The sequence below is a fragment of the Cordyceps militaris genome (assembly GCF_000225605.1).
Source record: "Cordyceps militaris CM01 unplaced genomic scaffold CCM_S00002, whole genome shotgun sequence".
Taxonomy (NCBI): Eukaryota; Fungi; Ascomycota; class Sordariomycetes; order Hypocreales; family Cordycipitaceae; genus Cordyceps; species Cordyceps militaris.
In genome coordinates, this window is record NW_006271970.1 from 1,570,770 (window position 1) to 1,591,913 (window position 21,144).

The 21,144-nt window shown below is 53.7% G+C and overlaps 7 protein-coding genes across 7 annotated transcripts; 5 read left to right on the top strand and 2 right to left on the bottom strand.

Moving 5' to 3' along the window:
* Positions 1-482: 482 nt before the first annotated feature.
* Positions 483-2,345, top strand: CCM_02412 (serine/threonine-protein kinase ppk6; the record flags this gene model as incomplete). Its single annotated transcript, XM_006667564.1, has 1 exon — positions 483-2,345. The coding sequence occupies one exon, from the start codon at positions 483-485 to the stop codon at positions 2,343-2,345; it is 1,863 nt and encodes a 620-aa protein (XP_006667627.1).
* A 1,506-nt stretch (positions 2,346-3,851) lies between these two features.
* CCM_02413 (KH domain RNA-binding protein) lies at positions 3,852-5,390 on the top strand (the record flags this gene model as incomplete). The annotated part of the gene is made up of 4 exons (XM_006667565.1): positions 3,852-4,251; positions 4,304-4,887; positions 4,933-5,066; positions 5,246-5,390. 4 exons carry the CDS (start codon positions 3,852-3,854, stop codon positions 5,388-5,390), a joined length of 1,263 nt encoding a protein of 420 aa, XP_006667628.1.
* An 828-nt stretch (positions 5,391-6,218) lies between these two features.
* Positions 6,219-7,665, top strand: CCM_02414 (solute carrier family 35 member B1 protein; the record flags this gene model as incomplete). Its single annotated transcript, XM_006667566.1, has 3 exons — positions 6,219-6,415; positions 6,492-7,279; positions 7,445-7,665. The coding sequence occupies 3 exons, from the start codon at positions 6,219-6,221 to the stop codon at positions 7,663-7,665; spliced, it is 1,206 nt and encodes a 401-aa protein (XP_006667629.1).
* A 1,123-nt stretch (positions 7,666-8,788) lies between these two features.
* On the bottom strand, positions 8,789-11,260 carry CCM_02415 (protein-tyrosine phosphatase, putative; the record flags this gene model as incomplete). Its single annotated transcript, XM_006667567.1, has 1 exon — positions 8,789-11,260. One exon carries the CDS (start codon positions 11,258-11,260, stop codon positions 8,789-8,791), a length of 2,472 nt encoding a protein of 823 aa, XP_006667630.1.
* Positions 11,261-13,742: 2,482 nt separating this feature from the next.
* CCM_02416 (uncharacterized protein) lies at positions 13,743-14,843 on the top strand (the record flags this gene model as incomplete). Its single annotated transcript, XM_006667568.1, has 4 exons — positions 13,743-13,837; positions 14,383-14,468; positions 14,520-14,621; positions 14,725-14,843. 4 exons carry the CDS (start codon positions 13,743-13,745, stop codon positions 14,841-14,843), a joined length of 402 nt encoding a protein of 133 aa, XP_006667631.1.
* Positions 14,844-15,805: 962 nt separating this feature from the next.
* Positions 15,806-16,373, bottom strand: CCM_02417 (uncharacterized protein; the record flags this gene model as incomplete). Its single annotated transcript, XM_006667569.1, has 2 exons — positions 15,806-16,256; positions 16,318-16,373. 2 exons carry the CDS (start codon positions 16,371-16,373, stop codon positions 15,806-15,808), a joined length of 507 nt encoding a protein of 168 aa, XP_006667632.1.
* Positions 16,374-17,111: 738 nt separating this feature from the next.
* Positions 17,112-18,020, top strand: CCM_02418 (Protein kinase-like domain; the record flags this gene model as incomplete). The annotated part of the gene is made up of 1 exon (XM_006667570.1): positions 17,112-18,020. The coding sequence occupies one exon, from the start codon at positions 17,112-17,114 to the stop codon at positions 18,018-18,020; it is 909 nt and encodes a 302-aa protein (XP_006667633.1).
* Between the last annotated feature and the right edge of the window lie 3,124 nt (positions 18,021-21,144).

Below are 21,144 nucleotides of genomic sequence, written 5' to 3' on the forward strand. Positions count from 1 at the left end.
ACTTAAATGCAGTGGACCTCGTGACTCCGAACCTTCTCTCGAAAATTGTTTGAGGCATTCGAGGATAACAAGATGCACCACAGCGGCTGATTCTAAAGCAAGATGTAGCTTATTCGCAGTAGCTCTTCGCGCTGCTTTCATACCTAACGAATGGCTATTAATAGTAGCTGCACACACAGTGGCAGCAGTCATACCGGTCAAGTAAAAATAGAGATAATTCAACGATAAATGAGATGGCAAATCTGAAAAAAGTAAGCGTAAAAACGACTATAAATCTAGTTATGTAGTAATAATAATAGAACTAGATAACATCACCTCTACGACCCTGAGAACGTGTCCCGCCTCACGGCGGCGACACTAGCCACATAATGTGGCTTGTTCTTGGCCCCATATTAGTACAGCATCCTTGCTGCCGCGCAAGGAGCCTTGGTTCTCTCAATCAATTGCAGCAGCCTCTTGGAAGTTGGATGCTTTGAGTTGTCATGTCAGCGGATCTGTTTGCCGAGTTCAGCCAAGGGAATGCTGATCAGATTCCGACCACGCAATCAACTCAACCACTGTACCATGGTGCAGTCAGCGCTCCGGCACAGCAATATGCTGTTCATGCGGGGAGCAACGATAAAAAGGGCTACTTGAGCGGCAGCCCGTCATTGAACTCTTTCCATTCGCCTCAGCAATGGTCGTCTTTCCCGGCGCAGCCGTCGTGGTCGTCGCCCGCAGCAGCACCGCAACCGCAAAATGTCGCGGATGAAGACGACGGGTGGGGTGATTTCGAGGTAGCAGAGCCAGACGCTCCTCAGCCGAGCCAAATAGAGCAAACCTATCAACAACCTCCTGCGCAGACGATAGCATGGCCAGGCACGACGACTGCTCAAACGGGGAGCATGCCGGTGACGTCGGATCGTCCTGCTGGCAATGCAGCCCCGTCATTTACGTTGCCAGCTCAAGCACGGCAAGCTCGCGGGTTTCCAGAAAACACATTGTCGAGTCCCTCGCAAACAGCTCTCCGAGATACGCAAGGTACACAGCCGCTACCACAGCCCAAGCGGAGGAATCCGGTACCGTCGCAGGACAACGACCCAGGCGTGCTGTTTGACGCCGCAGACTTTGAATTAGAAGACGGGGAATTCGCGGGGGAGAGCGATGATGAATTTGGCGATTTTGAAGCTTTCCAGCAGCCATCTACAACGACAAAACCGGCGCCCCGAAAAGAGGCGGCGTCTGCTCGAGCACCGCCACAACCTTCCATGCCGTCTATGGATCTTCTATCGCTGGATGACCCTATTCCGGCGCAGGAGAGTCGGCAAGAGCCGCATACTTCAAGCGCCAGCGGTGCGCTACACTTTGGGGCTTCAATACCGGCTAGTTCAGAACCCAAGAGATCTTCAATACAAGACCTGAACTGGACGCAATTCGAGACACACGCAGCGTCGACCAAGACGCAGAAGATAACACAACCGAAGACTCAGCCGAAGGGGCAAAATAAAACCAATGTGTCAGTACCAAAATCGGCAAACTCATGGGCGACGGCTAGCAATGATGAGGAATGGGCCGCTTGGGACGATGAGCCGAGTCTACCCAGCACCAGCGGGAGGGCGATGGACACGATACCTGATCCGTCCTCGTGGGATTGGAATTCGACAGATACCCCGGCACAAAACACAACTACGTCTTCAGACAATACTTTGATACAAAACACAGCTACATCTTCGGACGATACTGCACCGCCCGTCAATGTGCCACCTCCATCCGTTCTGCTCTCGCTCTTCCCCGAGCTGTTGGGCTCCGGAAGCGCCCTCTTCAAATCGACATTGGGGCTAAGCGGCAGTGTCAAGGAGAAGATCCTGTCCGATCCCAAAGCGGTGCAGTTTCTACAAGGCTACCTCTCACTCGCGACGACAGCGGCGCGCATCATAGCCGGCCGAAAGCACCGGTGGCACCGCGACAAGATCTTAGCCAAGAGCATGTCCATATCCGCGGCCGGCAGCAAAGGCATGAAGCTGGCGGGCGTGGACAAGACACAAGCGGCGCGCGAGGACCGCGAGGCGGCCGACGTGGTGGCCGTGTGGCGCGAGCAGGTCGGGCGGCTGCGGTCGGTGGTGGCGGCGGCCCAGGCCGGCCTGCGGGTGCCGGAGCTCAGCGAGACGTTGTCGGCGCACACGGCCAAGATGGTGGGCACGGCGCGCAAGGCGTGCGTGGTGTGCGGGCTGAAGCGGGACGAGCGCATCGCCAAGGTGGATTTTGAGGTGGAAGATAGCTTTGGCGAGTGGTGGGTAGAGCATTGGGGACACCGGGCGTGCAAGAATTTCTGGTTGGAGCATGAAAAGAGTCTGCGGCAGCGGTAATCTGTTTATTTGCTGGTGCAAGCTCGTTTGGGGGTAATTTCAGTATATGCTTCATGCAACGGCCGAGTGTCAGCCGAGAGGGGCCATGCTCCCGGCATGAAGAAGAAAGAAAATAATGTACACTATCGCAAGAAGAATACGCCTGCAATTAAACCTCGTCATGTAGATCATGTCCGGATATCGGTAATGGGTGCCGGCTCTGCTGCCGCAGACATTGGGATGTGAGAAGCGGGGAAGGGATTGGCGACAGTGAACCAGGCGTGAACCAATGCCGTGTTCCGGCGCGCGCAGCGACGTCATCGCTTGGTCGACAAGGGCATGGCCATGCTTGCCATGTTGGTGATTTGAGCTTCTTGTGTTGCTCAAGTTAATGAAGCTCACGGCAAACCGCCCCCGCACCAGCACCGGAACGGGTCCCACTGCCGCTGGTTGGTTGGCTGGCTGGGAGTCACCATGACGTGAAGAAGGGAGCTGGTGGTGCCCTGGTGGCGTACCTAGGTAGTAAGCAGTTTGACAAGGGAAAAAAGCATCAGGTTGATAGGCAAACCGTTCAATGGGGAATTCCAATTTTTCCTTCTTCAAATGTTCTAAGATGAAAATTCGAAAGGAAAAAAAAAGGCATCTTCATCTTGTCACGTTGTCGACATCAATTGTTTACCTAGAAGGTGGAGGTTTGTTATTGTGGTGACTGTACCTACGAGGAACTTGTTGAGGACGCGTCTAATAGACACGAAGACAAGTACCCAGCAAGTAGAGATGCAAACCCCGCCTCGTCTGTTGAGGAGGGGTCCTGGCCGCCTGATTCTACTGGTGGGCTCTCAATGGGCCTGTCCAGCGGTCCTTCCAGGGCTCCCAATTTGCGCTCCTGCGACAGTCCCTGCCGTTTTCTCCTCCTTCACCTACCTTGTCACCTCCACCAAGCTCTTTTTTTTTCGCCCTCCACCACTCCTGCTACGCCAACTTCACCTTCTTCCTCCCGCCTCTCCAACCCCTCGCCTAACCCTCTCTCTTCCTCCTCTTCCATCTCCTTTCCCGACCACTCCTCCTCCCGCCTCTGTCCTCGACATCTTCAGCTCATCTCTCTCCCTCAACTCAACGCCCTTCCCCCCCGCCGCCTCCCCGTTCCTCGACCCCGCCAACGTCGTCGCGTTCATCCCACGTCGACTCACCAAAAAACACTTCTTCAACGGCCATTGACCATTGTTGAGCTCCTCCCGCCGTCCTAATCAACCTTTTCCTCTTCTCTTTGGAACAGGATTCAGGTACGTGGATAATGTTTGCTTGCTGGCGCATCCCCTGGTCGGCGCGGCCAGTAGCACGTCTCGGCCCCCAGGCCACACGTGCTCAACGTCTACGCCTCTTGGCAATGCAGCTCCTATCGCCAGCAATTTGTTATGATGGTATCTTCTCACGATGCTAACACTACTTTTGCAGTATCCAAAACCTCTCGATTCCTCCCATCCCGAGCTTTCGTTTGCCTACGTCATCTCCCTCATTCCACCCACCATGTCTACTCAGGATATCCACTCCTCCAATGGCTCCAACGACCTCATGGACTCCATGGATCACCTCAAGATGGAGGACCGCCTCGGACCCGACGGTGAACCCGCCCCTAAGACGGACGAGGAGTACGCCCAGGCCCAGCTCACCCTCCGTGCCATAGTTTCCTCCAAGGAAGCAGGCGTCATCATCGGCAAGGGTGGCAAGAACGTCGCCGATCTACGTGACGAGACCGGTGTCAAAGCCGGCGTGTCCAAGGTCGTCCAGGGCGTTCATGACCGCGTTCTCACCATCACGGGAGGATGCGACGCCATTTCTCGCGCCTACGCCATTGTTGCACGTGCGCTCCTCGAAGGTGCTCCCGCCATGGGCATGGGCGGCGTTGTCCAAGGCAACGGGACTCACCGTATGTATCAAAGCCCATAAGCCCTACACTTTGTTTTACTGACGCATCAAAGCCATCAAGCTACTCATCTCGCATAACCAGATGGGCACCGTCATTGGACGTCAAGGCCTGAAGATCAAACACATACAGGACGTATCTGGTGTCCGCATGGTCGCCCAAAAGGAAATGCTGCCCCAGTCGACCGAGCGCATTGTCGAAGTTCAGGGAACCCCCGAAGGCATTCAACGCGCTCTTTGGGAGATTTGCAAGTGCCTTGTCGATGACTGGCAGCGCGGCACTGGCACCGTTTTGTACAACCCCGTCGTCCGCACTCAGGCTGGCACCACTGGCAGCACCGGTAGCACCGGTAGCTTTGCCGCCACGGGCAACACACGCGCCGAGTACAGCACCCCCCGTGTCATGCGCACCGGCAACGGCTCTGATTTTAGCAACGGCGGTGGTTCTCGTCCCTTTTCTCGTCGCTCCGACTCTGATGCCGCCTCTCGCGGCCCTCCTACCCATGATGAGAATGGCGAGGAGATCCAGACGCAAAACATCTCGATCCCCGCAGACATGGTTGGATGCATCATCGGCCGTGCCGGTAGCAAGATATCGGAAATCCGCAAGACGTCTGGTGCCCGCATTTCCATTGCCAAGGTATGTCTGAGACACACAATGTAAATGGCCCAGCTAACTGTTTAGGCCCCCCACGATGAGACTGGTGAACGCATGTTTACTATCATGGGCACGGCCAAGGCTAATGAATCTGCCCTCTTCCTCCTGTACGAAAACCTCGAAGCCGAAAAGATGCGTCGGAGCCAGCTCCAGGACACGGAGTAGGCACGTTTGCACGTTTGCATGATTGCTGCGTTGCTCTCTTACCTGCGTTTTTTATACCACTTATGCATGGGCTTTATTTGAATGGCGTTTTGGCAGCCTCTGCGCAAGAACCAGTCTCGTGATTCTTGGCAAAAGGACCAGCATCATCCACGGCGACGCACTTTCATTCCAGTAGTGAGCCGCGTTATCATTCTTTGCTTCATTTGTTTACGCTTGCGACTGGGATTCGAACTCTTCACTCTGCTTCAACTCACAACGTCGATTCACACAACTCTCCTTCCGCCTCTACGACACCGCCACTGAACATTATCCGCCTTTGATCGACGCTTTCACTGTATAAACTTTAGCTATGCAGGCTCGCATGTCTTTTTTGTTTTATTCTTCGGAGCATGTGCGCTGGCTCCATGACTTATGCTGATACCACGACATTGTCACCCTGGGACACTCTACAACTCCGCCTCCCCGACAAGGTGCGCGCCGCGCCCTCTGGAATCATGATATCCTCCCTCTCTTCTGTCCTGACGCACGACTTGCTTTGCTTTACAAAACAAAAAACCTAGTTTGAGCCCAGTTGGGCTGGCGATTCACTCATCTCTTGCTTATACCCCTTTGCCGTTTGCATGGCATTGTCTTTTTGATTGGGCATCGGGTCACGGGGTAATTACTAGTATTTAGCCTCTGGCCGGGATGAAATATATTGCTACTTCTCTTCTGACTTTGATGAGTTATGCAGCTGATGTGCGTGAGGCTAAGTGGTGGTGTTGTTGACACGTAACATGGTGTAAGTTTACAGAGTTCCTGGACTGCTATATTTATTTTACAGGCTACCTACCTCTACTTAATTACTGTTAACCTGTGCCTGTGGCGTCGCGGCACTCGCTATCTCCATTAGCCCCACCCACCATCCAGGGTCCATCTAAATCTGGGGGCAAGCTAGCCATGAAGCCAACTTGTCCAGTTGCCAAATCCAAGAGTTGACACTACACACCTGTCCACGCCGTCCTGATTTTTCAAGCGCGCTTTCTTTTCTCTCGTTTTTATGCGAATCCTCCCTTCTTTTCTTGTCGTTTTCTACCAATTGATACGAGGCACGAACAGCGCACGACACTGATCCCTATCCGCCCACCACACACAAAATCATTCGAGCCATGACGCGCACGAAGCAAGTGCCCAACAAACGCCAGGCGTCATCGGAGTTCTTCAACAAGGAAACAGCCGCCTGGGAGTCGTCCAACGCAAAGCCCAAGCCGAATGGATCTGCTGTCGTGGGCAAGCCTGCGCCGGCCAAAGCGGAGGCGGGCGTTGTGCAGCTCGTCATTGCCGTCGCGGGCATCTACGCCTCCTTGTGCGCTCCTTCCTAATCAACTTGCCGCTCTTTGGAGCTTGAGAAATCAAACTAACTAACGTTGTTGTATTTACAGCCTGATCTGGGCGTACCTCCAAGAAAAATTGACCACGACGCGCCACGGCCCCGCGCAGGAAGTCTGGCACTTTCCCGTCTTCCTCAACACGATCCAGTCGGTCCTGGCCGCGCTCGTCGGCCTCGTGTACCTCGTCGCGTCGACGCCGCGCGGCGCGCGCGTGCCGCCCGTCATTCCCTCGGCGCGCATACTGGCGCCGCTCGCGCTCGTGGCCGTGACGTCGAGCCTGGCGTCCCCGTTTGGCTACGCGAGCCTGGCGCACCTCGACTACATCACGTTCCTGCTGGCCAAGAGCTGCAAGCTGGTGCCGGTGATGCTGCTGCACGTGACGGTGTTTCGGCGGCGGTACCCGCTGCACAAGTACGCGGTCGTGGCGGCGGTGACGGCCGGCGTGGCCGTCTTCACGCTGCACTCGGGGCGCAAGAAGCGCGGGAGCAAGCTCGGCGACGAGGCGAGCGCGGCCTGGGGCATGCTGCTGCTCGGCATCAACCTGCTGTTTGACGGGCTGACGAATAGCACCCAGGACTACATCTTTGGCGCCTTTCAGCCGTACGCCGGCCCCCAAATGATGTGCGCCAACAATGCCATGAGCTCGCTCGTCACCGGCGCGTACCTGCTCGTCGGGCCGGCGCTGCTCGCGGCGACGGGCGCCGGTGAGTGGCTCGGGGTGGGCACCGGAGATGCGGGTGAGATGGGTGCTGCGATGGCGTTTATGGCACGGTACCCGGCGGTGTGGTGGGATGTGCTCGGCTTTGCCGTCTGCGGTGCCGTCGGCCAAGTATTTATCTGTAAGTTTTTATGGGTTCCTCGCTTCGCTCGACGTGGGTGGTTGTGCGTCACGCACTTTGTGTCATGCCCGGTTTTAGAAGGGCAGATGAAGATGGTTTACGGGCCGACGTCGAGCGAAGCGAGCAAAAAAAAAAGAAAAAGAAAACAGGCTAATGATGTGTTAGTTTACACGCTGTCGACGTTTTCATCAGTGCTGCTGGTGACGGTGACGGTGACGCGCAAAATGTTCACCATGATTCTGTCGGTGCTGGCGTTTGGGCATCGGCTGACCGGCATGCAGTGGCTCGGCGTGGGCTTGGTCTTTGGCGGCATCGGTGTGGAGGCGGGGATTGCGAGGAGGGACAAGATGGCCAAGGAGGAGGCGAAGAAGGCCAAGTCGGGATGAAGAAGGTGAAAAAAAAAGGAGACAAAGGAGATGACAAGGGTATGGAGTTGGAGAGGGGAATAGACTTGTATATACATAATCTCTTTATAGAAGGACGACTAGGAGATGTCAGGGTGCGGTGTTGCAGTGGGGAATAGAACTGTATATACGTATTCTCTTCATAAAAAAAATAAGACAGAGAGATGTAAGATGCGGTATTGGAGGGGGAATAGAATTATATATACATAATATTTTTTCTTTGTCTTTACCAGCCAGTCCAAGGCGAAAAACATTGGCTGGCTCCTAGTTATGAATACAACGAGATGACTTTCGACAGGATAAAAGACGTCTTACCAACTCAGATATTCAACGTTCACGACATTCACATGGTATGCACAAACTGAGTATCATGGTCATCGCTTTTGTATTTCCACAGACATCTCCCGGCATTTGGAAACTGCCCAGCCTCCGTCACGCCTAATAAGCATCATCATAACTAAGAAACCAAAACCGAAGAAAAAAAGAAACTCATGCCACACGCCCCGGTGTAAGACTACACGCAACAAAGGGCGAATAGACTTCCCAAAAGAGAAAAAAATCACTTGTATTACCACCGGCCCCGTGAGAATAAACGACAGACGCGGAACCAAAAAGATTTAGTTCCGCATGTAAGAAAAAAAGGAAATTAAAAAAAGATGGCGCTCTTCTCATCTCCTTTTCGCACCTGCAATAGAGAAAAAGAGAAGAACTGGTCAAAAGTAAAGAGTTCGTTTGGGCTCATGACAAGCCCAGCGTATGCAAAAATGCGTCGTGACCGACTGTGATTTCCACCAGAGGAAACGGCAGGGGGGTATCGCTGATTGTATACAACGCCCAACGTGTAAAAAGTCTTTTTTTTTGCTCAAAAGATGAAAAAAGAGAATTCGTGTGGCTCTGCGCACAAAACGCCGAGGGCATGCAAAATAGTTCTGGGAGGGGGTGGTGTGAATATTTGCCACAGAGGGCTTGGATTAAAGGAGTGGATTCGAAATAATGTAAGAGAATAAACGGCAGCAAGTCCTGCTCTGCCGGGCTGGCGCGTCGTGGAGGCTTGGTTGTATATATAATAGGGTTAAACGCCAAGTTCGTCAAGGAAAATCCCTTCTCATAACAGGTCATCAATTGATCGGATAATGGGCACCTCGCCTCTCGTTGGTGGACTGCGCGGGTCCGTCGTCGGGGCTGGCTGACCAAAGAAAAATGCCGCCTCGCGCGGAAACGTCGTGCCGCGCGGTGAAAACAGGCCGCTGTCAACGGGCACAGGCGCAGCCGCCGTGTCCATGAATCGCATACCAGCGAATCCGGAAAAGCCAGTATAGTCGGGAAGCGCGTTCGTCATGGTCTCGGCACGGGGCGACATCAGCGGCGGTTCGTCGAGGGGTGTTGTCGGGGCGAGCTCGACGGTCTGGTGGCTCGCGGTGGGCGCAAGGGCCCGGGGATCAAGCACGGTGGGCATCTGGTCTTGGTAGCTGCGCAGCGGAAGCGGCCGTGTGCCCACGCTGGACCGCGGCCGGGGACCAGGAGGCGGTTGTAAGCTACCCAGCCACAAGGCGGTATTCTTATTGGAGCTGGGTTCCGGTCGGCTCATGCTTGACTTGGGTCGCTGTGGCACGCGACCAAGCCGCAGAGGCGCGAGACCTGGAATGGGCGGAGGTGCCTCGGTGGGCATTGGCGGAATGGGGGGCGACGGAGCTGCCATCGTGGGCATTGGCGGCACTGGCAGCTCAATATCCTTGCTGTTGTCATTTTCTACCGGGGCAAAGGGTTCGATATTCTTCCAGGAAAAGGTCAATGGGGCTGAGGCCGGCCCGGGTGACACGCTTTGCAGGCCTGGGGACGAGTTCCCGCGGGCGCGTTTACTGCCGTCCTTGAGCATTTCTTCCCTCGACTTTTCCTCCTCACTTGGTAATGGCGCCGATAAGGGTTCCTTGGGAGATACGTCAATGGCATCGGCTGACAAGGTTAGACGATGCTTGTTGGGACTGCGTCCTGTGCGGGGGCGGAAAGCGGACGAGCTTGGGGCCGACCGTTTCTTGGAGATTTCTTTTTGAAAGTCTTGTAGCGAGTACATGAGCTTCATGTTGGGGCTGATCCAGCGGCTCTTGGCCTGGGCAGCATGATAGGCGTCGTTGACGCTCAGTCCGGGGTTGAGGTATAAGCCATAGGCAATAATCAAGCTGGCAGAGCGGCTCGCGCCCTGTTGACAGTGGATTAGAACCTTTTTACCCTGCTTGGTACGACCATGGATGATTTCACACAGCTGCATCAGATCTGGTGCAATATCAGTGTTGTGGTCCCAAGGGATATGAATGTATTCAGGAGCCTTGAGCGGGTTGGGCTTGGGCGTGGTTGGCGTTTCAATGGTACCGTCGTCGGGCTGAAATTCAAAGGCGGTGGCGAAGCTGGCAGCAGTGACAGCAGTGTCGGGAATTGGACTAGAGTCAGGCTGTATTTGACTTGCGAGCTCCTCGGCCTGCTTTCGCTTCAGCACCTCAAAGGGATTCTCGACTTCACGCGCAACATTGAAGACGACGTCAAATTTGGCGGCCTCTTCTGCGGTGGGTTCCAGATACAGATATACGTTGTCATCGTAGATGGCGATAGGGCCACCGGGATATGTGGGCGACTTTTGGTCTTCGTTGTTGATACTCTCGTCATATGGCTCACACCCGTGGCGGTTCGCCATTTGTGGTTTGATGGGCGAATCCTCTTCAGTGATGGCAGCGTCAAAGGAAGAGCGCATACCAGTCTTCATGGGTCGCAGAACCTCAGAGAGTCCAGATTCGTTGCGTTCGAGCATCCGCGAGGAAGGCAAGGGTGGGAGAATCGGGGCTTGCGAGGTCTTGATAATACTCAGCATATGCGGTGTCGATGTTGAGTGTTTAAGCGCGCGGCGCTGAAGCATGGGCGGCAAGGCAGGTGAAGGCGGTACCTGGAGGACTGGTCGTACAAGTTCATTGGTGTTTGTACGGAGGCTGAGCTGGCTGGGTTTGCGTTTCATGGCCTGTATTTGAGGCTTGATGAAGCAGGGCGAGGGGGGCTCGATCGCGGAAGCCTTGGTCATGGTGGTGACAGCTAGAGGCGGGAGAATAGAGAGACCCTTCATGTTACGCGGGCGACGGGGGGCGGGACAGGTCATAGGACGGCTGAGGGCAGGCGAGTCGCTGGCCGGGAAGGAGCTAGTGACATTGCTCAAGGCAAGTGCGCCAAAGGTAGTACTCGGGTAGTTGTTGAGAGGAATAAGGTTGGTATTGACGGGAGAGTCCGGCGAGGAAGAGGGTGAGCGATCAGTAAGAGGTGACGAGTCAGTGGTTGATAATGTTGTGGTAGGCGAGGAGTCGGCCGACTCTGACATTTGCGTCGATGTGCTGTCGCTATGTTTATGGTTTTGGTCCTGGTGAATGGTACCATCCTGACCGTGCGTGGGCAGGACAGTCTTGGAGTCCATGCCAACGAGCTTCGGTTCGAGGACGGTAACGGTCTCGCAGTCGCCCATGGTATCAGCGTCCAGATCAAACACGGACATGAAAGTCGGTATTTGATCCTCGTATAGTCGACGGGCGGCAGCGGACGGCATGGTTTCGTACCAGATGCCGCACCGTGTGTTACGAGAAATTATTGCAACAATCGGCGCGACTATTAGGCGGCCGTTTGTAAAGCAGAGTCAAGGTGAGAAAAGAGGTGTTTCGCAGAGGCGTCGATCGGAGGAAAACAGTCCTGCTGGGTCCGAGGACAGCGGCGTCGAGGGCGCGTATAAAGATGAAAGGAAAGTCGTTGAGACGGGAGTAAGCGTCGGAATGTCGTCAGACTTGGGCCGTGAGGCGCAAATAAAGGGCAGTCTCTGGGTGTGTGTCGGACAACGAGTCAATGCAACACGGTTAAGAATTGGAGGAGAAGAGTTTGAAGAATCGAGTCTCGACGCAGGGCGTATCTCGTCGCAGAAACGGGCAGTCTCGGTCGGGGGGCTATCTGGCCAGTCACCAAGGCCACAGTCGTGTTTGAAGAGGCGCGGCGGCGAGGAGCGAGGTAAGCAGAAACGGGCGGTGGGCGCGTGTGCAAGGGAGGATAGTGTGGTGGTCGGTTCGAATCGCAAACGGAATGAAGGTGCAGCGACACAAGTGAGACAGCAAGACCGGTCGGGCGGCTAGAGAAGAGCAGTCGAACGTGGCAGCGAGACGCAGAGACACGAAGGGTTAAACAGGCGGAAATGGGCGCTGGCGAAACGGACGGGTAAAAAAAAAAGAGACGAGGTCGAAGAAGAGAAAAAGACAAAAGTGGAAGAAGGAAGAGGCTACAGTCAACGCATATTCCGGAGAGGGATGGAGGAGGAGGAGGGCTAGAGGGAGAGGAGATGCCAGTTCCGGGACGGGTCGACAGTGTTGGCACGTCGATGTTTGGTAGAATGGCAAAATAGGTTTCCCTGGAAGGAGAGGAAGAGGAAGAAGGCGGAAAGATGGAGTGTGGGAGGAGTGGATGAGGGAGGGGGGGTATGGAGAGAGTGTGGTGGGCTGGCCCTGGGGGAAACTATTTTCTGCAGCTGCAGGTGTCTTTCTTGTCTGTTACAGCGGACAATGGCCCTGTAACTTGGCTGCGGGCGGCAAGGTAGTGTAGGTACCTGAGGCGTTAGCGTACATTGAGGTACAAGACCGCGACGGACCAGGCCTAGGCCAATGGCAAGTTGGCAACAAACCCAGCCCTGGGAACCATGAAGATGGCCGGCTGGGATTCGGATCATCAATCAATTCATCATTCGCCCATTGTTCAAACCTACCTACCTAACTACAACAGGTACCTACCTGGTTCCTGCTGGGGTGCGTAGCTCACTGGGGGCCGTCGGGTCCAGCCAAGCGCTGATGCACACAAACCAGGATGCGTTTCCGCAGCGGCATCTGAAACGAATGGGTTCTTTTTTTTTTTGTGTTCATCAACTTCCTTTTCCTTCTCAGCCTCTTCCTTTGTCTGTCAACGGTCAACAACCACAATCTACTCAAAGTTGCTCTCTCCATTCACTCCTCACTTGTGATGGTGCCGCCTTGGCCAATGTACCCTCGTTGTATCGCCCCAAAAATAGCCCGCGCTTGTGGGCCCCGCCGCAGAACCCAGAACCCAGGTACCGTTTGGTCAAATTACAGTGCATTGCAGGGAAATAACAACGAACCTGCGAGTGACCTCTTTGACAGGGGGGCACGCGTGCTAAGAAAAGAAATAGGTCCTGGCCTGGTCCGGATCCCCTGACGCGCTGACTGGTCCGGCACAAGGCAGACCAGCAAACGCACAAGCAACGAACACAACACCTACTAACTACCTACCTAGGTATGTAATTTGTACCTAGGTAGTTACGGTCATCACAAGCCGCCGGAAAGCGTGATTATTCCCAGTCAAGCGCCGGTGCCTCGAATTCGAAACTCTTGTCCCCCCCGCCTCCCCCCAAAAAACCCCCATTCCTGCAAGCACGGACAACCACCAGGCCACTGTGGCCAGACAGCAGCCAGCTATGTAGCCCTCTGAAAAAAAAATGCAGTCGGCTGCTAAATATAGACCTCCCACACATGCATGACGCCCCCCTCCTGCAAGCCACCGGTCCTCTTGCCCCGCCCCAGCGCCTACACTCGAGCCAATCACACACTCTCCTACTCCCCTCGAGCAGGTACCTCTTGGATGTACCTTTTTGTCCCAGGTTGAAGAGTGAATAAAAATACATTTATACTTTTGGCCTTCTTGGCCCTGCTGGTATTCGCAAGTTACTCATCATTAATATTGTACTTTGCCGATGACTATCATAATCACATCCGACGTGTAGTTGTTGTATTTCTCCTATTCTCCCTTTTTTTTTTGTCCGACGCCCGCCAGGAATCACATGTTTCCTTCATCTGCATATAACAATGGGATTTCTCGTACATGGAAACGGACACAGGCCCATTCTCTTCTTCTCTTCCTAGTTATCGCCACCAAAACTACTTTTACGCTCGTACCACTTGCGCGCGTGCCCAAACAGAGTTGGCAAGGGGGTCTTGACCTCTCCCAACAGGTAGTTCACTAATAGTTAGTCAACTACCAGTATGTATGACCACTCGATCCCCAAAACTGCCCCACGATTCCTCCACGAACACATCTTCGTCTCCTCAATTTGTCTCGCCCTACCATTCCCTCTCGAGTAAGCGCCGAGCTTCCCGCAACTTTCCAGGTCGCGAGCCTCGAACTCTACTGCGACCATGTCGTCGCATCTTCGTGGGCATTCCCCGCTCGCGGGCTGAAATCTTATAACTCTATCCAAACCCTTTGTGCATCCCTTCTCGGGGGGGCCGCCTGATCGGAAGCCGTTCCCGTCTCACGTCAAGGCCTCCGCCCAGATAACCACGGCAACGGTGCATGGTCGCAAACCACCGACGTCTGCAAACCAAGGTGAAACGTGTATCAAAAAAGATACCATGATACCCGCCCTATTTGCCCAGCCCCCAGATGCCATCGTCACAGACCGTTTGCTTAACCCTGGGTGATCCCGCCCCCATGCTTCATATAACCATAACGGCGTCACTCCACTGGCTCCGCGAAGGTCTACCGGTAGATGTCTCGTTGGCCATGGGGTCTAGCGATGCGTCTGTCCACAAAATAATCCGATGTTGCAACCCTATTCATCTGGCGCATCGCACAGAGGGCACTGCCTTCCCATGCGAAACATTCTCGGCCCTCTTGGCGTAGCCAACTCTACATGGATAGCCTTCATCTAGAACTCGTTTTCATTGCGACATGTGCTTTTCCTCTCGGCAACTCACTACAGATCCATTGTACGAATCAACGTTGGTTAAGTGTACGCTCAGGGTACGGAATCAACCCAGCCAGCGCCATCGCTACAAGGGCTCACTGTCAGGGCACTCTTCAGCGGCAATCTCAGTCACACCGCATGCGCCCGATTCACATGGCCGCCCAAGTAAAGTCAGGTCATTGGCTGTGGGATACTCGACCTCGAGGACCAAACTTCCCGCCGGCATCCCCCCCGATCCCCAACCACTCGGACTTGCCTATTATAACCACCGTTCGCAGTTATAGCCGATTGCCCGGCAGCATGCCAATCACTGCCCTCTCTTTGCCGCCCGGCCTACAGACACACACACACACACCCCCACCCCCTCCCTCTCTGGTTCTCCAATCTCATGGCATAATCCGAATAGAGGAAAGCCAAGATTGTTAAAGTGAAAAAGAGGGGGGCGGTCCCATCAGTCATAATAAGAGCATATATTATCAAGTTTGGCACCTGGCATGTTTGAGAGGCTCAGGTGTAACCGACGTCGCAGGCTGACGTACAGTCAATCCCAGACTGGTCCGTCCGTCGACAGCGCCGCCGCCGCCGTGGGGAACAGGGTTATTACTATACGAATGGGCGAGTACTGCAATCTTGCCATGCCGATCTTGTGAAGAAAGAACCCCTTGTTTGCCTTGCTTTCCCAAGAACAAAGTAAATCAAGTACAATAAAGTCACTCATTGTTGTGGAGAGCGCGATCATCGCCCCGTCCGTAGCCTCGCCACCCACCTCGGTCGCCGCCCGCCTTGTCCCTTTGCCACCAGAACCCGAAACTCGACCGCCGATTCTGAAACCCGAACGGCCCTCCGCCCCGGCCCTCTGCGGTTTAGTAAGAAAATGACACAAAATGACGAGGCCCCTGTATTACTGGTATTGGTATTGCTAGTTTATCCCTAGTAGTCGTGGTCGCCTGCCTGTTTTTGTAACTATTGCTTCTTTTGCTCCGACTTGGCTTCGACTGGCTAGTGCGCTTGCTTTCACGGCGGCGGGCTTGTCAGGACGTCGAGCCGACGTCGAATCACAGAGATGCGACGAACCGGCGGGAATTAAGTTTGAGGCGGGCGGGATGGATGAGATCGAATAATGGATCCGGTCTGTCAGATATTATGCCCTATAATTAGGGACGGAACTTTATACGTGCTCCTGTGTATTATACTGGTCAACAAGATGAATGTTGAGTATATCCTAGTTGAATTCTCCTTTACACGTAATAAATTGCTAGTCTTGACGACGCCACCTGGCTCCAAACTTGCCTACAACGAGTCCACTAGACAGGGCCATTCGTCCTTCACGCCTGGTGGTAATCACAATAATAAGTTAGCCTAGGGAATGATTTCCCGTCCGTCAGCGATGCTGTACGTGGCCACCTCCCAGGTGCTAAACTGATCACCGGGTGCTTTCCCGTCGAAACGATGCTCCTCCATCTTATTGCGCACATACCAAAGCGCACGTTCGCTTAAGGTCTCCCAGTCGGGGCATGTGCTGAGGGCCTTGCCATCACTTCTGAGCTTTTCGTACGCTTCCGTGACCCACGACCGGCATGTCCAGCCAGGCACATTCGGGCGTACAGGCACACTTCGCATAATTGACTCGACGCGGTCCATGTTCTGGACCTTGGCGGCAAAAATTCGGATAAGGATCATATTAGTGGCCGCGGTACTAATATTGACCTCGTTATACTGCCATTTCGTCAGGTGCTGCTTGGCATGATACCGCGTCGCTCTAGTATTTTGGTCCTCATGTTTAGGCCCAACGAGCAGGGCCCAGTGGTACCTAGATATTATACGTATTAGACGACATTCTAGACGATGCGGTAATCTGTCTTGGTACTTACCCGTCGCCTCCCCGAGCGTAGAGGGCAAGATAGAGTCGAGGCTTATCCGACGGCATGGCGACACAGGTTAACGAGTTACAGCGGCTCGTAAAGACTGTAGTTGTATAATGTTCCAACTCAACCGTAATGATAAGGAGCAAGTTAGGCTGGGAGGAAGACAGTGGACGCTGGCAACTTTATATAGCAGCACTTGAACAACCAGACAAATATGCCTTGTTCCCGGCCGCTGAATGTGGCCGCTTTTGCAAGTGTCGTAGTGGTTGGCCGTTGTGACTGGCCATATGCCACCCTCATGCACCTAGCCGCCCAGGCGGTTGCATGATGAGGACCACAACATGCAAGGGCTGCACTTGGAGGAGAGCGGCTGGTGGTACCATTTAGTTATTGCGCAGTTCCTGGCGCATCGAGCTACAAAAGAGTTTCGCAGTGTATTACAAACCCCTGTCATTGATGCTGGCCACACGCGACAACTTCGTCCTAGGTACCTACACGCGTGAGGTCTGTTTTTTAACAGGGCACTTGGGACACGTTGTCCGTTCAGCATGTAAATTTCCCCTGTCACAACGCTGTCAGGTGTCTGGCACGGCTTATAAAAAATAGAACAGTTTTTTAGCAGCCTGATAGTGTTGTGATAGGGGAAAATTATAAATAAGAGGCCTATCCTAGGTACCTATGCGCCTGTCACGTGTGTTGGAACGGCCCGCCAACGGGCGAAAGCCCCTGACCCAGCGTCTGCGACATCCAGCTTCATCAGCAACTCGCTCCCTCCATCTGCCTGCACGTCGAAAGCAGCCATGTCATCTCAACCCTTCAATGACGGGTTTATCGTGCGATGGGCCGTGATTATCCTGTATAAACTCTTCTCCATCCGATGGTTCCTGCGACTCTTCCCGCGGGCCGGCCCCGTCATATTCTTGTCTTCCAGGATCTGCATCAAGTCCTCACCCTTCACCTCGCTCGCCGAGGCATCTGCGATGCGCCTCGTCGCTAAGCACACCACTGTACCTGTTCCTAAGGTATGCGTCAAGTCCACACCCTTCACCTCGCTCGCTGAGGCATCTACAATGCGCCTTGTCGCTAAGCATACAACTGTCCCTAAGGTATATAGCGCATTTGAGCACAAGGGGAGCGTCTTTATTGTTATGGAGCATATCGACGGCGTTATGCTTGCTCGAGGCTGGCTCAGGCGCACGCCCGAGTCACGAAATCGCATCCTCGAGAGTATCCGAAGCATGATCCTGCAGATACGCCAGATACCAGCCCCGGGGCACGGCGTATCGAACGTAGATGGGGGGCCTATATATGATGGCAGGCTGCCTGGGCCAAACTTCTGGGGCCCTTTTCAGACCATCCACGACTTCCATCGAGAGCTTCGCGGTGGTGTAGACGAGCCAGCGTATGATGGCACCGCGATACCAGAATTCGGCCCTCTTATCGACTTCCACAATCAGCAATGGTCGTCCCCTATCTTCACGCATGGTGATCTTAGTTCTTTAAACATTTTAGCTCGTGGTGACGAGGTTGTCGGTATTATAGACTGGGAAACAGCGGGATGGATGCCTCCATACTGGGAATACACGTCTGCCTGGCATGTCAATCCCCAGAATCAGTTTTGGCAGCAAGAGGTAGACCGATTCTTGGAGCCGCTCCCGGAAGCACTGGCAATGGAAACGATTCGACGCAAATACAATAACGACTATTGACAGACTGCCAGTTCGTGAATGCTACGACACCATTATTGTTCTACTCTATCCGTGCTGACTGGTCTGACAGATGTGATCTATTCAACATGTGACGTAAATGAGACGTCGACGTCGTATGAAGTACCTTTGACATGCTGGTCTGCCGGGACAGCACTGGGTGGCTGTTACTGGCTGGTATGAAAGGCCAGATACCAGACAAAGCAAGGCAGAAGTGAGAATGAGGAAGAGAATAAATGGAGAGCATGTAGACTCGCATTTGCGTGAATAGGGTTGACTCGTGACGACTCGCCATGTCATGCAGCTCGTTATATCTACCGGTTTTATTGTTTTATTGATACTTGACCGATCGATGTTGCAAGGGTCGTAGTAGGTAATAGTGTTGGAAAAACGTCATTGGTCTGGTTGCGAATGAATTCACTAATAAATTCAACCATTGATGGGCTACCTTGACAGCACCGTTGGTTGATGGGAATGTTGTACCCGCTAATAGCTTTTATTTCCTTTCGCATCCCCATCCCCTGATCAAAGCCGTGTTCGAGTATTTGCCATTTGAAAAACACCCCTTTGTCCTGCATGCGCCAGTTACGTGCATGTGTTATGTTAATATCAAATAATATAAATATCAACTGTTGATCCTCGTTCTCTTGTCGGGGGGGCCCTTGATTCGCGAGTGCGCATTGAAACAAAGCCCATGGCGCATTTCCATTTTTCGCCCATTTTTTTTCTTTTTTTCGTTGTCCTCTTTGGATGGGATGGGCAAGTTGTTGACAAGGCCCAACAAAACCCCCATGACCCCTATGACCTGCATCGTCATCAACTAAAAAAGCCCGCGGTGGAACGCGAGCAAGCGAGCGAGCGACGCTATCTCGCCCACATGCCCACTACACTAATTAATGATATGGATGCCAACGTGCCTCACTATTTGCTCCAGTTTACCAGGCACCATGCATGGGCTTGGTCGTTTCAGTCGCCGGCCACTACTGAGCAGAACTGCAGGGTCGGGCATCAGCTTTGCCTCGAGGGCTTTCCCTCTTTGGGTGAAATTCGGTCATGAGCTAAATTGCAGAATCAATGGGATGGGCGGGCAGTGCAAGCATTGGCGTCCTCTGTAATCTGTACAGATTACGGAGAGCAGATTATATAGTTAACACTGCAGATATCGCGCGCGGATTGTGCTCTTTTGTGGCGAACGCCTCGAAATGAGCCTGTGGGTTGCCACTTGCCAGAGCCGCAATTGTTGGCCGCAGAAGGAGGCGCAGGAAAAACGTCGCAACTAAATTTGCAGAGTGCGACGACTGCTAACTACATAAACTGCATGCCATCGGCAGTGATGGGACTGCAGCTGCATACATATCTGTAGCCTGTACGTCCGTATCGACTCTGGTAGTTCTATTTTGGACGTCATTGGCGAGCTTTGGACGCGAGCTGAGTGACCCCTTTCGCACTTGGATGCTGACGGCGCATCGACAACGGGGTTTGGCCCAGTTCTTTGTTTGATCTGCTCGAAAATCCAGAAATGTGCACAGGCCAGCTCTGTCTCTAGCTTAAAACGGAGCCAAGGATTTGTGCTCCGTCGGTAGCGATCGCTCCATGCAACCCGCTTGGACCGAGGGGGACGGCCGACGTGGAAGCCCGTCTACCGGTAAGCACGAGCACGAGCACGAGCACGGCACGTCCCGTAGCGTCCGGCTGGTGTTGGATATTGGAGATATTGCTGTCGAGAGTCGCTCTGTGTCTCTTTTTTCCTTTTTTGACGTGACGAATTCTGGCTCTTTGCGTCTTCGGCCGGCCGTTGTTGTCGTTGAGCTATGATGCAGGTTATTGAGGGGCATGGAACAAGCCACATGCAGGACAGCAAGCCATGAACCTGGCTCGATGCCGGCAGGTAATAGTGTAATATGTAGTGTAATAGTGTCATGGCACATCCGAGTAGCGTTTGGATGTGCATGACAAGCGACCCAGTGGTGCATGGCGCTACCGAGCATGTGCGCTGCTTTGCGAGTGCTTGCGTCGTTGCTTGCTTTTTCTTCTTCTTCTTCGTAACCAAATACCAGGAGCAAGCCGGGTTTCCATAGTGCGTGCTGTGTCAGTATGCTGCAAAGGCCCGTCACACATCACATTGCAGTCCTGCGCGCTGTCCGTCACATGTACGGCAGCCTGTTGTCGACATGGCCGGCAGTACGGATACGTATGTAGGTATGTAGCGTTGCATTCGTTTTTTTCGTCCGTGAGCTGCCTAGCTCAGGATACTGGAGAAATGTCTCGGTTCTGGAAAAGGCTGAGGAAGGGGGACTGTTGAACAATGTGAGGCTTGTTGGACTGGTGGTGCGCCACTGCGGAGAACAGGAGCGAAAAGAAGGAGAGCCAGGCACCTAACTAGAATTCGTGATTCTCGGCAGCCTGCCCCCTGGGTCATCGGAGCCGACAAGGTCTGGACACCAAGGACTGTACACGCACGTCTCTCTCGACGTCGTTCAAGTTTGCCGAGTCCCCCTCCTTTTTTCTTTTCATGTATCTTTCAATCCCCATTGTCTCTTTTTTCTCTCTTTCTTTTCCCGTCGCTTGCAGCCCGGCCCTTGCCCTTGTGCGCCATTCATTCATTTTACCTTGACAAGTACCCGTCCGGCTTGCACGACCAACGACGGCCCGCGCCAGGTTGAACCGACGGCAGACAGCCCCAGCCTACCTATGCATAAGTTACAGGCATCGGCACCCATTCTTATTACGTCGACGCGCATACCGGGTGCTGCACGAGTTTCGAGAACAAGAAACCAGCTTGTCCAGCAGACGGGCGAGCCCAACTGAAAGCCTGATTCAAGTACCGGCCACTTCGCACACAACGACGCTTCGCACACGTTGCGACGAGGCTACGAGACAAAACACAAAAGCTCGGCGATACGCTACTGTGTAGGCTGTTTCTTTTTTTTTTTCTTGACTCGTCGCCCGTTCGTCAGCACTCTACTTGCGACTAGCTGAGTCGCGCAAAAGTTGTTGACAGCTTGGTTCCTTTCCCCGCACCCAGCATCCGTCCAAACGGTGCCGTTCAGCCGCTCTATTCTATTCTTGTCGAATCTCGGATCGAAAAAAAAAAAAAAAACCAGTATAAACACAGAAACCTCCCAAC